The sequence below is a fragment of the Boleophthalmus pectinirostris genome, unplaced genomic scaffold (genome assembly GCF_026225935.1).
Source record: "Boleophthalmus pectinirostris isolate CB_2022bp ecotype Guang Dong unplaced genomic scaffold, ASM2622593v1 HiC_scaffold_18, whole genome shotgun sequence".
NCBI lineage: Eukaryota > Metazoa > Chordata > Actinopteri > Gobiiformes > Gobiidae > Boleophthalmus > Boleophthalmus pectinirostris.
Window position 1 is genome coordinate 10,316,016 of NW_026571133.1, and position 18,773 is coordinate 10,334,788.

Genomic DNA, 18,773 nt, shown 5'->3' on the forward strand with positions numbered 1-18,773 from the left:
TAAATAATGTCTTTATAGCTGATCTGTAGACACCTGACCTGTAATTTATCTTGGATTGATCAGTAATATTTGTCTGTCAAAATGATCTGTTTCCCCTTATGATGTTATGAAGGAATAATTTTCAAGTTAACAACTATTTCTTACCTTTTGTTCAGACGAGATCACCAATTCCAGAGCTGAAATCTTCCTAATGTTTCTATTGAAAATTTATGGAGTTTAAAAACACAGTGGAGCGCTTCCTCATGCAATACCAAATGACATCACTAGGTGGAACAGAGTGTTTTCTGTTTGTGAGAAGAGCACAGCCTAAATATGCAGGTTTTGTGTGTTAAACGTGTGTGAATGAATCAAAACACAACAAGTGTATTTCCGATGAAGGAAACAGCATTATAATCTGGGCCCATTAAAGTTGTACACTTCCTTTAATAAACTTTAATTAATAACATTAATAAGTAATAATGACATGAAGCCAAAGACTGTGGATTACCTCAATGCCTTTATTGCTATTTGTGAGTCAATGGTACAAAGTTTCAGGTGTCATCCAGTTGTTTTTGCCCATTCTGAGACTCTGGGAGTGGTTACAAAGATACAGAAAGTGACAGTTGCATTGGCTTAGCTCTACACAAACAGCAAGTGTCTGGTTAAACATACACATAAATGAGAAACTTCCAAGACTGTAAAAAAAAAGAAGAAAAAAAAAGGCATTATGATACCTCTGTAATAAAAAAACAAAACAAAGTCACATTAAATTAACTATAAAGGTTTTGGTCCCGCCCCCTGCTCTTTCAGGAGCCAATGGAATGTGATTGTCAAAGTTGAGAAATAAATTTTAATACCCGGAAAATTATTCACAGATTAAAAAAATGTGAGGTGCATAACGTAAATTGGAATGTTCTGGAAGTGAAACACAAATATCAAAAACACATCTCTGAACGCTGAGCTATTAACTGTTGCAACTGCAATAAAGGCCAATGAAAAACATAGTGGTGAATCCTCATGTGGTTTAATGATTTACTGTATGTTTATGTAAGCACCTTGAACCAACTGAGCAAGTGAGTATAGAAGCAAGAGGAATGTTACAGGCTCACTAAGTACACATACATGTATTTAAAGGTGTACTGTGTAACTTTTCTGGTGGTCATCTGCTTGTTTCTGTGGGATGTGGCCACACCGGCGTGTCAAACCCTCGTCAGCTAAGCAGGGCAGACACTTCACCCACATTGTCTAATATGAGTGAGTGATTCATGGTGGTCAGGGGGTAGTTTGCGCAGACTGGCAGCCTCCTGTCAGTCTGCCTCAGGGCAACTGTGGCTACAGTAGAAGTTTACCACCACCAGAACCATCACTCCATTCCACCGGTAAGTAAATGAGAAATGCACAGTAAAGCACTTTGAGAAAGCGCTATATAAATCAAACGATTTAATAATTAATTAATCTGCCTGGAATGTTCCACAGTATGGTATTAAATTACTCTATCATGCATTTATTTAATTACAAATTATTTAAAACATTTTTTTATAATTTTTTTGTTTTATTGCTAAATACCTTGTGTAAACTTTCTCATGGCATCACTCCACATTTGACCTGTAACTTGGCCTGGTGGCACCAGCCGCAGGTCTCCAAGGAGACAGTTTAATGCCGTACTGTGGAACATGGGTAAAGTAATCCTCCATGGATACAAGCATCTTCAAGGCAATCTTATAACATCACTTAAAATACATTTGAACTTATATTGTACTGTATAATGTGTATTTGAGCTTGAACTTGTAGCGTGAGGCTGGTACAGGGCGTTTTCCCATCAGTGATCATAACTGCCAGTCTATGCTGTTGATAGAAATAATGCGACTGAAATGACAGATTATGAAATAAAATGATGCATAAACATGGTGTGGACAGAGCTGAAGAACCTGCAGATTTAAAGCAGCAAAGGCACCGTGTGCACTGGTTTCAATAGGAATGTTTGAAGATGATCAAACAAGTACAAAAGCTACAAAAATGCTTGTAATAGAAAAGACACTCAATAAAAACATAAATAAAATGTTGTCAAAGATAATAAAGTCATATTGGCCTTCTGCTCGTCGTAGCTCCAATCCCTCCCAAAAGAACTGCCTTTTGGTCAATAGTTTCTGAATATAAAAAGCAAATACTTTTGAGTACAAAGATGTTATAAGGATACATTTATAAAACATCACATGTGCTAACATATATTACTCAGACCATGGCTGGACTATAAAAGTGAATTCAGCTAATCTCTAGAAGTGCTTACATTTCTAACCTGAACTGGTGAACACTGAATAAAAGCAACGTGTGAAGCTTCTGCTTAAATATAAATAAATCAGAGATGGAACTTAACTGTCTCAGAGGGAAGAGCTCTCTTTTTTTTTTTTTTTGTATGTAGACATTAAAGCCTTTAATGCACTAGTCTGTCAGTGAGGACTACGACTACTTTATTAGTTTTGTTCCTGGCAGGATTTCTCTTACAAAAGTCCAAATTTCACAGCATTCATTTATTTTTCTTTTAGAAAACATGACTCATGGTGCAAAGGCACATGCGGTGGCAGCTGCTTGGACAGCGCCGGGGCAGGCTCTGTCCCTCTGTGTTGGGGGTCCCACTTTGGGATGGGGTCGATATTTGGTCTGGAGACAAAGGAGGAGGAGGAGGCTTGGATTGTCGTGGTCCCCAGGAGCTCCTTCAGACATTAGTGTCCCATTCCTGCGGAGAGAGAGATCTATATCATAAACACATCATAACGAACACGTGCTTGCACCGGTCACGCTACAATCTGCAAAACCTGCCCAAGAACAGAAGAAGCAACAGCATGTCTGAATTAATGCTGTGTCTGCTGTAATGAGAAGGTCTTGGGCTCTTTTTATTCTTTTATCCTATTTTGATCAGCACAGTGGGGCACTTTCATATTTTATAATGACTATGATATTTTATTGTCTGTGTTTGTTATTTCAGTGACTTATGTATTGATGCCAACTCCAGCTGCAAAACAATTCTTCAGTTCTAAATAAACCTGAACCTCCCCTTGGTGAATTGAAATAACAAAATGGTGGAGATTAGGGGGCACTAAGGGGATAAGAAACATTATCTTTTTAGGTTCTAGGTCCAAAAACTTCTATTCTTCAAAATAATAACATTGTTGTATATAAATCAGCACACTTTATTTACTAGAGTTTGTATTTTTGCAGCAGTATTGTCCCAGATTTGAGCTCATTCCAGCATCTACCAGACACATCTCCATGGATGCTCTTGGTCATTTTTCAACATTGGTCATATTGTTTATTTGAGCTACTACTTTTAGCTTAAGGCTGGTTTAACATGAATTTCCTTCTCCAAAATGACTCTTGCTGTCGATGCTGTTCATGTAAATAATGCAAGAAACAACTGGATTTAAGACAGAAAGTGCAGGTGACAAATCTTTTATTTCTTAAATTGAGTATTTCTGTGTGGGGTTGTCAAAAGTTGTTGATACTAAAACTAGTTCTGAAAAGAGCAGGCACTGATACTGAAAAAGTCACATTCACAGGACAGAAATGAACCTTTCCTTGAATAACTTTAGATCAGTGTTTCCCAAACTTTTTTCTGGGGACCCATATTTTAAAAGTCACAAACCTTCGCCACCCAAGTCAATAGACATTATTCATAAATCACAAAATAAAAGTGGATTTGACCATTATTGAACATTAATGAGGATATTTTATTGTTGACTGAGTGATCGTGTCTCTCTGAACAATTAGTATTACTCAAGTTTTAAACAATGTAAAACAGTAACTGAACCAGTAATAAAAGGATCCATAAGTCGCCTATTTGGACTTCAAATGCAGCCTATTTCTTTCTCTTTTCAACATTCAATTGAACCAGCAACATTGGAAAAAAATACTCAATAAAATAATTTAAAAGAAAATTAAAATTAAAAAGATTAGAAATCATACAAAAATGTCCTAACATTTCAACATTTCTTATGAGATAGTTGGGCCTGTCTGCATTTTTGTAGCGCGTATCAGTCCAGGTTGCAGGATTCAGGCATTCAGTCTGTTTCAGTGCTTAAGTCTCCATTTTTGTGAGCACAGAAAATCCCAATTCACACATATATGTAGTAGAGAAAGGAATAAGCATATAAATTCTGTCCCTGCTGAGGACAGGATATTCTGACAAAATGCTTCTCCAGAATGTTAATAATATATTCACTGACTCACTCGCTCTCTCATGTGTCAGAACTGTATATTACAGACATACATGCAGATTGTGACAAGCCAGGCTGGCGCCACCTAGTGCCTCCACTCAATTTAATTTCTCTCCAGCGACTAGGTCAGGAATCGGACTACACTAGACAGTTCGCAAAAACCCCAGAAGTGCGAGTCCGGGCACCAGCCAATCAGCGAAGAGGCATAAATTCTGTGTTGGCAACGATTCCCGAGATCGAGGATTTAAAGCCGGAACAAAGAAAATGTTTGGTGAAATTTATCAAAAGGAAAGACGTTATTGCCCTTCTTCCTACAGGATTTGAGAAAAGCTTAATATAGCAGTTAACCCAGTTAGCGGCGCATTACATACGTCATGACCAAATAACAGCGATTGGTTAAATGAAATAAGTACCCGCCTACCGTTGAGCGAATGAATCCTAATGCTGCGAGGTCAGGCTAGATCATGACAAGGAAATTCCCCAAAAAATCTCTTGCAACCCACCTCTGAGTCGCGACCCAGTCTTTGGGAAACAGTGCTTTAGACTATACACCCATGGACAACTCTGGAACCTACCTGGATCACTGAGGGAACACCATATGGTAATAACAAAGGAAAGTAGTTTGATTTAATGTTGAAAATCAGCTTAATGTCAAGAAGAAAGAGTGTTTTTATTATCATTGTGGTATCAGAATCATTACTGAGCATTGTGTCTATTTCTAAGTATCAAAAGTTTGAAGTTTCGTATCGTGACAACACTATTTCTATGTCAGCTTTCTCCCAAATTTGAGCCCATTTCTGCAGCTCCTAGACACCTCAAAGCTTTGCCATATTGTGAGTCACACCCCGATGTCGCACTAATCTACAACAACACACCAGCTATTACCGTGACAACGCAGTCTGGCTGTTGGGACGGCCCCAGACACCGCGAGTGACAGGCGGCTGGCCATGTGCACACAAGTGGAAAAGCTCTAATATCTCAGAGCTGTTAAAACGGCTACACACTGGGTTTATTGGCGCCAAATTGCTATGGGCAGGCTGATGTATATGATGCAGACATACGCGCCACTCTTCAAGGCTCACTTCACCCATATTCACGCTCCGTTGGGACCAAGGGAGGAAGACGGCACCACTCAAACCTCATTTAAAAGTATGAAGCAGGTTCTGAGTGGTTCCTGGAGAGAGGAGCCCCGGTTGATAAACAGTAAGGCTACATTGGCTGGAGTGGCTGTACTTGAGAGAATTTTAAACAAGTTCTTCAAAGTAGATTTGGCACCAGATAGACCCCACTTCTTCCCTCTAAAAGCAGTTTGAGGATACTTTACCAAAACTAGGGCAAGGTACTCGGAAAGTGTATTGCGAAGGGTGCGAAGTTAAGGACTACTAACCCCAAATGATGCTAAACAGTGGTTGTACTTGAGAGAATTTAAAACAAGTTCTTCTGACTAGTTGGGCTCTCCTAATTCACTCTAAAAATAGTGAAGAATACTTGGACTGAAAATCAAAAACTAATACTACAAAGGGTTCAAAGTTGAAGCTGATCTGAGCGTTTATCCATGTTATAGTTGTTTGCCTTCTCATTTATCTTCTCAAAGTTGTATTTGGAGTGATTCGTGCATGTTTGAGTAATCTTTAATCGCTTTTTTTCAAAACACCATATTGCTGATCAACCCCCTGTTTTCAGCACTACTGGCGTACGCTCACTGCTCTGTGCTTACTTCGTTCTCCAATCTTACTTTCTTAAATCGATGACACGTGTAGGATTCAGCATCTTTGTGTAGTAATTTTGGTACAAATGAAAATCAGCGACCGATGCTCCACAGATAACTACATAGCAATCTCAAGCACAGCATGTTTTCTACAACTGATTTGATTGAATTTTGTAGTGTATTGCATTGTACTGAAACAATATTTTTGGTTTTGAAAACAAATTTTAATGTATGAATTAACTTTTCATAACTCTTGTCTTGATCAATACTGGTATAGGTAATGTATATGGCACTGTTCAAATATTAGCAGAAAATAGGTACCGTAATTTCCGAACAATAATATACTTTTTTCTCACACTTTGAACCCTGCGTCTTATACAACTATGTGGCTAATATATGGACGAATTCTTTGTTTGGCACATTGTCCATTCATATATACGGTCTATGGTTTGGCAACACAGTGGATGCGAGCGCAGCCTGAGTGCAGAAAACGCAGCTGTCTGTGCGTCGAACACATAAAACATGGGTTCATATGAAGGTGCAGCGTTTGCTAGAGATGTTATTGCTGCACTAAAACAGTTTATAGTCGTGTGATAAAATAAGTTATGATGCTAAATGAACATTAGTGAGGGGGATATGTCTTGGAGGCACAAATGATGAGAAGAAACTTCCCAAATTTCAGTAGCCGGACATCCACTCAAACCTGATTGATAGAACTAGCCCCGTCCCCGAGAGAGTCTGAAATCTGCTGAAATCCTACAAGACGCTGACATGATACAGACAAGACAGAGGCTCTTTCTGCAGTAGACATGCGCAGTAGAATACGGGGAGAGGAGATGTGCTGAGGAAGATGCTCATTTGATTGTGTTTTGAACAGTTATTTTGCGCTTCATGCACACACCCTCCTCATGAAAAACACACAAAGAAATGCAGTTGATGCAGCTTTTAAGTTAAAGCCAATTGATGTGGCTGTTGAAGAAGGAAAAAGAGCTGCTGCACGTGAGCTCGACATCAGTGAGTCGATGGCGAGACTTTGGAGACGGGAGTATGACGAACTGACACAATGCAAAAAGACGACAAAAGCTTTCAGAGGCGATTATAGCAGACAGCCCGAACTTGAAAACGCTCTTGAAGATGTGGACACCTGCGGCTTATATTCAGGTGCGGCCTATATATGTACGATTTTAAGATTTAGTTACAATTTAGTTGATGCTGCTTATATTCAGGTGTGCTCAATAGTCCGGAAATTACGGTAAATCTAAAGATGCACCGTGCAACTTAGTGGAGGCGGCCGCTACTGCTGGAGGTGTAATTGCTTGTCTGTAGTTTTCCACTGTGTAACTTTAAACAGATCTGTGGAGACTGTTATGCAGAACAATACTGGATTACTCAAACATGCACAAATCAATCAAAATACAACTCAATGTAAGCTCATTAAAGTTAACTGTCCATAATATGTCTATTCCAACACCATTACACTAATATTATCTGAAAATCTCATATTCTATCACCCATAATTGCTGCTAACATATTAACAATTGTACTTTCTAATGAGGAGCTGACCATATGGTCCTAATACATTTCTCCACTGCTCGTCATTTCCATTTTTACCTTCACTAATGAACGCAGCTCTCCTCTACGCCTGAGAAAACTCGGGTCTAGTGCAGAATCCAATTAGACCAAAAGTAACTGCCTGGAGTTATTTTCTACTGCCAACCTCTGAACTCTAAAGTGCCCCCAGACTCTGAAATATCTCAGTATAAAACTAGAAGTAAATAGCAGGGTGCAGTGAAAAGTCAAAAGGATTATTAACACTGGGAAAGCTGTTTCTTGGCTCTGTAGTGTTGTAAAGGGGAAGTTGTGTTAGTGAATTTTGTTATTCTAGAGAATGTCAGTCATTTTGGGTCATCTGTTCAGGGGTTTCGGAATGATTAAAAATGAGGATGATTGAGGGCGATTAACAAGTTAAAACAAGATATATTTCAAGCAAGTCGGGCATGTTTTAAAGGGAATCATTTGTATTTGGCGTGTTCAAAGACTGAATTCTTGGTTGAAACTTCAGCCAAGCCACTGGGACGAGTTAAAACTGAATATACAGCACTGTAAAAAAACAACATGGAGCTTTTATACCCGATAATTACTATATAAGCTTATTGTTCAATATATGAAAGCTGGAACAATATTTTCTGGGGCTCAGTGTTTATTGTAGGTATATATTTTTTGCAAAAAGGGGAAGATTTTTGTTATTTTTGGGGTAATACAATAACATTTGAGCTGTAGAGAATTGAATAAGTAACTTTTAAGGCAAATTTTTGCTTAATTTTGCCATTTGTTTGTTACAACTCATGTCTTTTAATGATTGTCAACTGAAAAATGATTAACTGGGATTATCTCGCTTTATTTGAATTGTACCAGTCTAGTCCAATTTTACCAATACCAGACCAAAACTAAACCAAGACTAAACAAGGTCTAAACCAGAACTGAACCACGTCTAAATCAGGACTAAACCAGGACTGAACCAGGACTGAACCAGGGCTAAACCAGTTCTAAACCAGGTCTAAACCATGTCTAAACCAGGTCTAAACCAGAACCGAACCAGGATTTAACCAGGTCTAAGCCAGGATGAAAGCAGGACTAAACCGGTCTCAGTCCTGGTCTCAGTCCTGGTCTCACTCCTGGTCTCACTCCTGGTCTCAGTCGTGGTCTCAGTCCTGATCTTAGTCCCGGTCTCAATTCTGGTCTGGTCTTGGTCTCAGTCTTGATTTAGGCTCGGTCTGGTCCTGATCTTAGTCCCGGTCTCAGTCCCGGCCTTGGTCTCAATCCTGGTCTCAATCCTCATCTGGTCCCAGTCCGGTCCTGGTCTCAGTCTGAGTCTCAATCCTGGTCTCAGTTCTGGTCCAGTTTTTTTCATTTTGGTTTTAGAGACAAATAATTGTTGTTGTTGTTGTTGTAAAAATTGTTGTTTTATCGTTTTCAAATTTTTGGTTTTATTTTGAAAAACGAATGAACGAATGATACACGGATTCTTACCCTTCACCAGAAAAGTTACACAGTTCACCTTTTAAAATGTTTTTTGACTGAACAACACATAGGCCTGTTTACAATCACACTACATTACAATTACAAAGCCCGTGAAGATTCATCTGTGTAAAAATGTTTATTAACTTTTGAGCTACGACCAAACACGGGCCTTAACCTCTCCCCTGCAATCTCTCTCGGGTTTAACCTGTGCCAAATCTGCGGGAATCTACTTCAAAACTCCTTGATATAATATGCTGTGAAATCCAATAGAGGGAAAACCTGCCCATAGCTGTCTCTGGTGCAAATGCATAAAAATGACAGAACACTACAGAGCCAAAGCCAAGACCAGCCAACAGCCTTGAATCTTGTTGATAAATTGCATTATGCTGTGCCCGTACACCAGATGTCTCTCCAGCACAGAACTGAATATACAAGCCCAATCTGATGTAGTCTGAGCTGCCATGACTTACCATTGGCGACTGACTTGCTCTCCCCTCTGCCCGCCTCCTACGAAAACAAAAACAATATTAATAATGTTCAACCAAAATGAAATGGCTGTGTGAGTAATTGGCTGTATAAATGTCCATAGTTGAGAATGGAAAAATTAGAAGAGCAAATATATTGATTGTACCAGTTAAAAGTTTGGACTCACACTCTCATTCGTTCTTTTTTCTTACCACTGTTTATATTTTTCCTGGGGTTGGGGCTCGAATGCGAGCGCCTGGTGGCCGGGCCTTTGCCCACGGGGCCCGGCCGGGCTCAGCCCGAAAGGACGACGTGGGTCCACCCTCCTGTGGGCTCACCACCCGCAGAGGGGTTCATAGGGGTCGGGTGCATAGAGGACTGGGCGGCGGTCGGGAACGGGTGTCCCGACGGCCTGGTCCGCACACACAGCATCTGGCTGTGGCGACATGGAATGTCACCTCGCTGGGGGGGAAGGAGCCCGAGCTTGTGCGGGAGGTTGAGAGATAGCGGCTAGATATAGTCGGGCTCACTTCTACGCACAGCTTGGGCTCTGGTACCCAACTCCTTGAAGGGGGTTGGACCCTCCATTTCTCTGGCGTTGCCCACGGGGAGCGGCGGCGAGCTGGTGTGGGCTTGCTTATAGCCCCACAGCTCAGCCGCCACGTGTTGGAGTTTACCCCGGTGAACGAGAGGGTCGTGTCCCTGCGCCTTCGGGTCGGGGACAGGTCTCTCACTGTGGTGTCGGCCTACGGGCCGAACAGCAGTGCTGAGTACCCGGCCTTCTTGGAGTCCCTGGGAGGGGTACTGGACAGTGCACCGACTGGGGACTCCGTTGTTCTACTGGGGGACTTCAACGCCCACGTGGGCAACGCCAGTGACACCTGGAGAGGGGTGATCGGGAGGAACAGCCTCCCCGATCTGAACCCGAGCGGTGTTTTGTTATTGGACTTCTGTGCTAGTCACAGTTTGTCCATAACAAACACCATGTTCGAGCACAAGGGTGTCCATAAGTGCACGTGGCACCAGGACACCCTAGGTCGGAGGTCGATGATCGACTTTGTCGTCGTGTCATCTGACCTCCAGCCGCGTGTCTTGGACACTCGGGTGAAGAGAGGGGCTGAGCTGTCAACCGATCACCACCTGGTTGTGAGTTGGATCCGCTGGCGGAGGAGGAAGCCGGAGGGACCTGGCAGGCCCAAGCGTATTGTGAGGGTCTGTTGGGAACGTCTGGCAGAGCCCTCTGTCAGGGGGATCTTCAACTCACACCTCCGGGAGGACTTCTCCCAGATTCCGGGGGAGGCTGGAGACATGGAGTCCGAGTGGGCTATGTTCTCAGCCTCCATTGCCAATGCGGCCGCTCGTAGATGTGGGCGTAAGGTCTGTGGTGCCTGTCGCGGCGGCAATCCCCGAACCCGGTGGTGGACACCGGAAGTAAGGGATGCCGTCAGGCTGAAGAAGGAGTCCTATCGGGCCTTGCTAGCTCATGGGACTCCTGAGCGGGCCAAGCGTGCTGCAGCCCGTGCGGTCGCAGAGGCAAAAACTCGAAGCTGGGAGGAGTTCGGGGAGGCCATGGAGGAGGACTATCGGACGGCCTCAAAGTAATTCTGGCAAACCGTCCGGCGCCTCAGGAGGGGAAAGCAGTTCTTCACCAACACTGTTTACAGTGCGGGGGGAGAGCTGCTGACCTCGACTGGGGATGTTGTCGGGCGGTGGAAGGAATACTTTGAGGATCTCCTCAATCCCACCGTCACGTCTTCCGAGGAGGAAGCAGAGGCTGGAGACTCAGAGGTGGACTCATCCATCACCCTGGCTGAAGTCACCGAGGTGGTTGGCAAACTCCTTGGTGGCAAGGCTCCGGGGGTGGATGAGATCCGTCCTGAGTATCTTAAGTCTCTGGATGTTGTGGGGCTGTCTTGGCTGACACGCCTCTGCAACATCGCGTGGCGGTTGGGGACAGTGCCTCTGGACTGGCAAACCGGGGTGGTGGTCCCTCTGTATAAGAAGGGGGACCGGAGGGTGTGTTCCAACTATAGGGGGATCACACTTCTCAGCCTTCCCGGTAAGGTCTATGCCAGGGTACTGGAGAGGAGAATCCGGCCGATAGTCGAACCTCGGATTCAGGAGGAGCAGTGTGGTTTTCGTCCTGGCCGTGGAACACTGGACCAGCTCTACACTCTCCATAGGGTGCTCGAGGGTTCATGGGAGTTTGCCCAACCAGTGGACTTGGAGAAGGCATTCGACCGTGTCCCTCGTGGTGTCCTGTGGGGGGTGCTCTGGGAGTATGGGGTCCGGGGCCCTTTGCTAAGGGCTGTCCGGTCCCTGTATGACCGGAGCAGGAGCTGTGTTCGCATTGCCGGCAGTAAGTCAGACCTGTTCCCGGTGCATGTTGGACTCCGCCAGGGCTGCCCTTTGTCACCGGTTCTGTTCATTGTGTTTATGGACAGAATTTCTAGGCGCAGTCAGGGGTCGGAGGGGGTCCGGTTTGGGGACCACAGGATCTCATCTCTGCTGTTCGCAGATGATGTTGTCCTGATGGCTTCATCGAACCAGGACCTGCAATGTGCACTGGGGCGGTTTGCAGCCGAGTGTGAAGAGGCTGGGATGAAGATCAGCTCCTCCAAATCCGAGGCCATGGTTCTCAACCGGAAAAAGGTGGCTTGCCCTCTCCGGGTGGGTGGAGAGTCCTTGCCTCAAGTGGAGGAGTTCAAGTATCTCGGGGTCTTGTTCACGAGTGAGGGGAGGATGGAGCGTGAGATTGACAGGCGGATCGGTGCAGCGTCGGCAGTGATGCGGTCGCTGTATCGGACCGTTGTGGTGAAGAGAGAGCTGAGTCGAAAGGCGAAGCTCTCGATTTACCGGTCAATCTACGTTCCTACTCTCACCTATGGTCATGAGCTCTGGGTAATGACCGAAAGGATGAGATTGCGGATACAAGCGGCCGGAATGAGTTTCCTCCACAGGGTGGCTGGGCGCTCCCTTAGAGATAGGGTGAGGAGCTCAGTCACACGGGAGGAGCTCGGAGTAGAGCCGCTGCTCCTCCACGTTGAGAGGAGCCAGTTGAGGTGGCTCGGGCATCTGTTTCGGATGCCTCCTGGACGCCTCCCTCAGGAGGTGTTCTGGGCATGTCCCACCGGGAGGAGGCCACGAGGAAGACCCAGGACACGCTGGAGGGACTATGTCTCTCGGCTGGCCTGGGAACGTCTCGGGATCCCCCTGGAAGAGCTGGAGGACGTGTGTGTGGAGAGGGAAGTCTGGGAGGCCCTCCTCAGACTGTTGCCCCCGCGACCCGACCTTGGATAAGCGGAAGAAAATGGATGGATGGATGTTTATATTTTATATCAAGCATGTCCAAACTATGGCCCGTGGACCAAATGCGGCCCTCAGACAAATTTTTCCTGGCCCTTAGGCTTCCAGGTGAATTGGCCCAAATTACACTGCATCAATAAAAAATTAAGTTTGAAAATCTGCTTTGATAAAGCTAATATTTAATTGTCATTTTAATGTGTTAAACATGCACATATTTCAATTATTCACTGTATTCAGCACCAGTCTATGGCCCTCGATCAGCCCTCTGCTTCATCTGTGTTTACATATGTGGCACTTGATGAAAATAGTTTGGACACCCCTGTTCTAGATACATACAGAAGACGTCAAATATATGAAGCAGGATATATGGAATTATTTAGTGAAGAATAAAAGTTTGACAAAAATCAACACTGGGTTTGAATAACTGGCTGTATAAATGTTCATATATGGGAGTTGCACAATTAGAATAACAAATATATTGATTATAATAAACATATTTCAAAAAGGTTGAAAAGAGCTCTTTACAAACAAAAATACTTAAGGTATGAATTGATATTTCTGCATTTTTGTGGTTTACTCTCAACTCTTTAACATAAACAAAGAGGACCTTTTTAGCACGTTTCTGATTGCAGTCATATTAAAGAAAATAAATGCTGTTTTCAGTCTCTGCATTGGTATCAGTTGATCTCAGGTAACAACAGATGCTTAAAGCCATAGTATCAGAATCGGTATCAGAACTGAAAAAGGTGGATCAGTGATAGTGGTGATAATAATTGTGATTAAACATTCAAACTAAGTGGGACAGAAGGTACGTTCAGACTGCAGGGCTTTACGCTCAATTCAGATTTTTTGTGAAATCCAATTTTTTGCGAGTTCGTTCACATTTCCAGTTAAATGCGACCTGGATGTGATCTCCAATGTGAACTTTAAACACCCCAAAAGTGTCCTGCATGCGCATCTGGAGATTTTAAAGTTGCTGTCGTATCGGAGCCAGGAACATGTACAGCTTATTTGTATTAAGGGGGAGATTGAGAAGGAGAAGGACAAGGTTTTGGCCATGGCGGTTTGTGGGGCAATCGGCAGCAACGTCCGTAGAAAGGAACATGGGGTTCGAAGTCGCAGAGTGATGGGATTGTGATGTGCTTCACTGCTTCACTGACACGGAGTTTGTAAGCAAATTTGTATGACGAGAAGAACGTTGGTGTACATTTTTGACGTGTAGGTGGGATGAATGCGACCTGGCCGTTCAGACTGAAGTCGCATGTACAAAGATCAGATATGTATCAGTTTTAGGAGCACATATCCAAGTGACCTGGGTCGCATTTGAAAAAATCTGATCTGTGACGTTCAGACTGTCATTAAAAGATCAGATACAGGTCACATAGGGGCGAAAAAATCAGATTTGGGTCACTTCAGGCTGCAGTCTGAAAGTAGCCAGAGTGACTTGGTGAAACACTATTGTTTTTCCCATTAGGTCTGTTTAAAGAACATTAAAGCTCCAATAGTGATGTGCCAAACAAAGCCAGTGACAGGAGGCCTTTGCAACAAGCACTTTCAGGCTCTAGTTGGACAATGTTTAGTATTCAGTAAGACTTAAATAGTAAAGCACAGATATCTTTATTTCTATTGGTTTTACATTGTTTAGGTAACATGAGTGAAACTTAAAGGAGCCATTACACTACTTTTTCATGTATATTATGTTTCCTCATCAAAAATATACCTGGAGTTGGGTTTTGTTTCCTTCACATGTTTAACACACAGTTATTTAGCATATTTAGCCCGAGTTCTTCTCTCATACTGAAAACACTGTTCCACCTTGTGATGTCATGTGGTGATACAGGAAGTGCTCCATGCCGTACAACTTCACTAAAATCATTTGGATCATTTCAGCCCTGTAATTGCCAATTTGCTCTCTACTGATGAAAATGTGAAAGGTACTATAGCTGATAACAGAAAAAGTACCACTTCATGAGCTCACAAGGTGAAACAGAGCACTTTGAGCTTTGGAGATGTAGACTAGTGGGTTGTTGCAGTGTTCCTAAAGCCCAATTTTAAGGGCAAAGTTTAGTTCAACTTAACGCACACTACCACCATTGGTTTGTTGTCATTGTTTTTGACTCATGGGTCTGCGTCGTGGTTTATGCACCGCCAAGTTATTTACAACGGTAGGAGGCAAGGATGTAAACCTGGCGATAGAAGCACAGAACAGACTCACCATCAGCAGCACATCCTATGTCACAGAAAGAACACACATGTTCCACTGAGTCGTGTCCTTTAGTCTGACAGAAGTTGACCGCATCAGCGACACTAGGAGTGAGCTGTGTTCTTTAAGCTTATAGGTTATGTAAATTAGCCATGTGTTTTTCAGTTTTGTTTCTGTAAAATGTAAACAAATATGCGGAAACGGTCCAGCGTTAAATCGTCAGTGCAGGACTCTGGTATGATGCAAGTTTCTGTGATGTTTGCAAATGTTTATGTGCACTACAACTTGATTTGAAAAAAATCATGAATGAAATCGAAATCTCAATATCTGCCAGAAAAATTGCGATTCAATTTTTTCTTAAAATCGTTCAGTGCTAATGTACATAGACTAATAATAAAAGATTAAGCAAACCTGTGTGAATGAAACAAAACACAACTCTCCAAGTATGTTTTTGAGGAGGCAACATTGACATTGCTTAACGCTTACAAGAGTCAATTTTGTGCAATATTGGACCTTTAACAAATAAAATGAAATAAAGTGAGGTAGTCTACGGCAGCCATAAAAACACTCAAATAATTGTAGTTTCACAAATATTGAGCTGTAAGTTTTTGTGGTTTAAATGTTGATATAGTGTGTCCAACTAAAGCAGCTCTGGCAGGAAAGCAAGCCAAAAGACAAACATGGCAACCGAGCAAGGGCAAAGCTATAACAACCCTGAATTACTGGATAAAATGATTTTCCTTTGCCCGACAAGTGGTGATATGCTTTTATACAAGAGTGGTGCTGAATGATCTTGGAGGAATATTGATTTGCAATTATTATGACTTTGTGGTAAGATTTGAGAATTCTGTTCAAAGTTCACATTTTAAACTTGTCCAGAGGCATTAAAATCTGAAAGAAGACTGAAATATGAGCTGCTGAACTAATACAAGAATTACATGTATTTCAAAACATGTTTGTGAAGGTTTGAACTACAGGGTTAGTAATTGTTTTTAAAAAATAATGAGACAGCATATTTTGTTGTTTAGAGAATAAATTATTTATAATCACCGTATTTTTCGGACTATAATTCACACTTTTTTTCTTGGTTTGGGTGATCCTGTGACTTATACTCCGGTGCGACTAATATATTTAAATTTTCACACTGACAGCTGTGAGAGGCTCTAGGCTTGTGTGTCTGCTGCTCCATTTACTCCTGTACCACTGTCACTTTGGTCTACTGCGCATGTCTCCTGCAGAAATGGCCTCTGTCCTGCTGCAAGTAGTGAAATATGCAGCCGAAAAAGGTAATGGAGCAGCAGAAAGAAAGTTTGGAGTGAGTGAGAAAACTGTGAGGGACTGGTGGAAAGCGGATGGAGAACACAGCTTCATGGTAACCAGGTGGATGCGCCATGAAACTTTCCTGGAAGTCATTGGATGGATCGACAAAGCCTGGACTTCAGTGACAACCCAAACCATCCTGTTGGGATTCAGAAAGGCCTGAGTCTGACAACAGCTATGCAGAAGAGGAAGCGGCGCTCCGTTTACCTCCGGAGGTCGCGGAATTGCTCAGAAGTGACACAGAGGATGAAGAATTCAATGGATTTAGTGATTTGGAGTGAGTTCAAGAGTTTGGTAACCTTGTTCTGTTGTTTATGTTATAGTTATCTGAATAATTGTTCATATGTGACATGAACAGTCTGTTCTCTATTCTGTTGTTTTTATTATAACTCGCCTCTCAAGATGAAATGTCGGTTCCTGGTCTCTGATTTTATAAAATAAATTTCTCCCAAAAAGTGCCACTTACAGTCTGATGTGACTTATATATGTTTTTTTCTTCTTCATTACGCATTTTTAGCCAGTGCGACTTATACTCTGGTGCGACTTATAGTCTGAAAAATACAGTGCTGTCATTGTGACTTGCTAATTTAGAATAACACAGAATATGAAGCACCACTTTATAGGCTTAATTAGTCTTAATAAAACATGAACAAAGTAGTAATCATGCATGTTTGATCAATCTTTGATCACTTATTTTTAAGACACCATTTTGTCACGCCCACTGCTCTGTACTTACTTCATTCTCCAATTTTAAATTCTAACTCCATTTGGGTATCATATTTTTCTAACGAGGAAGTTTCTTATTTTTATTAAGTAATTTCAATATGCAAAATATGCAAATTGTAACATAATGATCCATGGTGTCATATATTACAGCTATAAAGCTCACAAGCACACTATGTCTTCTTTAAGAGGTTAGGGGGATAATTAAAGTGTAGTTATTATAAAGTGTTACTCAGTTTTTAGTCGATAATATATTCTGCAGCCCTGGTTAAGAACAATGCAGTCAAATCCAACCAAGGTTACATTCCATTGTTCATTTTTAACCTTGTATTAACTGTGATAGCCTCAAAAGTGCAAGAATTTTACTTTAACTTTTAAAGGGCCCATATTTTGCCTTTTTCTGATATGTTATAATGTTATTTCCTTGTCTCAAAAAACCTGGAGTTGTGTTTTGTTTCATTCACACATGTTTAACACAAAAACCCTGCACATTTAGGCTGTCTCTATACACCATCACTAGAATAATTTGGATCTGTTTGACCCTGGAATTGCCGACAAAAGGTAAAATGGTAGCTGCTAATGTGAAAACTATCACTACATGGCATCATTAGTTGGATTAGTGCATTTTGAGCTTTGGAGATGTAGACAAAATAGTAATGAAGGGTTGCTCAACCTTGTGAATGAAACAAAACACAAATCTGTGTACGTTTTTGATGAGATAACTAAGGCGGCCAACGGGGGCCAATCGCACTGCAATGGCCCAATGCGTGTCAGCTTCAAGTATAAAAACGATGCAAATTCACAAACTCAAACACAAGTTTAAACGAGACACAAACAAAGAACGTGGTGCAAATGAAAAAAAAGCTCTGCAAGAAACAAAGACAAATGTATCATCAACAAATACGCAACAAAGAATACTGGCTCTAATGTCCCCCTGGCTTGAAAGTCCCAGCTCGAATGGCCCATGGTGCTCCCATCTCTTACGTGGCATTTGGGTAACTGCTGTGCTTGGGAGAGGGGGAATGTTCTTGCCGGCCTTTAGTCGGCCGTGTCAGGCACTGTGACGTACTGAGTTAGAAAATCAGCTTCTATATCATAATAAAATGAAATGTGAATATAGCGAGACCAAATGTCGGGCTTTACTATGAAATCTTATTTTAAATAATTTTTTCTTGTTCTTGTTTCTTATTAGAATTATGGTTTCAGTTGTCACTGAAGTCCAGGCTTTGTCGATTGAACCAGTGACTTCCAGGAAAGTTGCAAAGTGCACCCTCTCGGTTACCATGAAGCTGTGTTCTCCATCCCTGCCTTTCGCCAGACCCTCAAAAGTTTCTCACTCAGTCCAAACTTTCTTTCTGCTGCTCGATTACCATTTTTGCCTGAATATTTCACTACTTGCAGCAAAGCAGCGGCTCTTTCTGCAGGAGACATGCGCAGTAGAGGCAAGTGACAGTAGTACAGGAGTAATAGGAGTAGCAGATACTGACACACAAGCTTAGAGCGCCTTCTTGCAGCTGTCAGTGTGAAAATTTTAATATTTAAGTTACACCAGAGTTTAAGTTGCAGGAAACACCCAAACCCTGAAAAAAGTGTGACTTATAGTCTGAAAAATACAGTAATTTTACACAAACGTTGTTTTTCACTGAACCCTATAGAATCAATGTGAAATATATCATTACACAGCTCTCAAGAGTCAATTTTGCGTAATATAGGACTTTTAACTTTCAAAAAAAAATGGCAAAGTGTAAGACCAGAGCAGAATCAGCCTTGAAGCAGCATTTTTACCTCTCTCTTTTTCCAGATTTGATGTCAACTAGCTACAAGTTCTTTAAAAGAC

The 18,773-nt window shown here is 42.2% G+C and overlaps 1 protein-coding gene across 3 annotated transcripts in view; it reads right to left on the bottom strand.

Moving 5' to 3' along the window:
* Positions 1-477: 477 nt before the first annotated feature.
* The window catches only part of cald1a (caldesmon 1a), a 190,943-nt gene continuing 172,647 nt past the window's right edge, over positions 478-18,773 (bottom strand). For 2 of the 3 annotated variants that reach the window (XM_055153475.1, XM_055153474.1), the window contains exons 13-14: positions 9,390-9,426; positions 478-2,713 (exon numbers count right to left, since the gene is read on the bottom strand). In XM_055153475.1, coding sequence (XP_055009450.1) covers positions 2,700-2,713; positions 9,390-9,426 — 51 coding nt within the window. In that variant the 3' untranslated portion in view covers positions 478-2,699. Of the gene's footprint in view, positions 2,714-9,389; positions 9,427-18,721; positions 18,763-18,773 lie in introns of all 3 variants that reach the window. The other variant, XR_008632167.1, reaches the window with a different exon arrangement.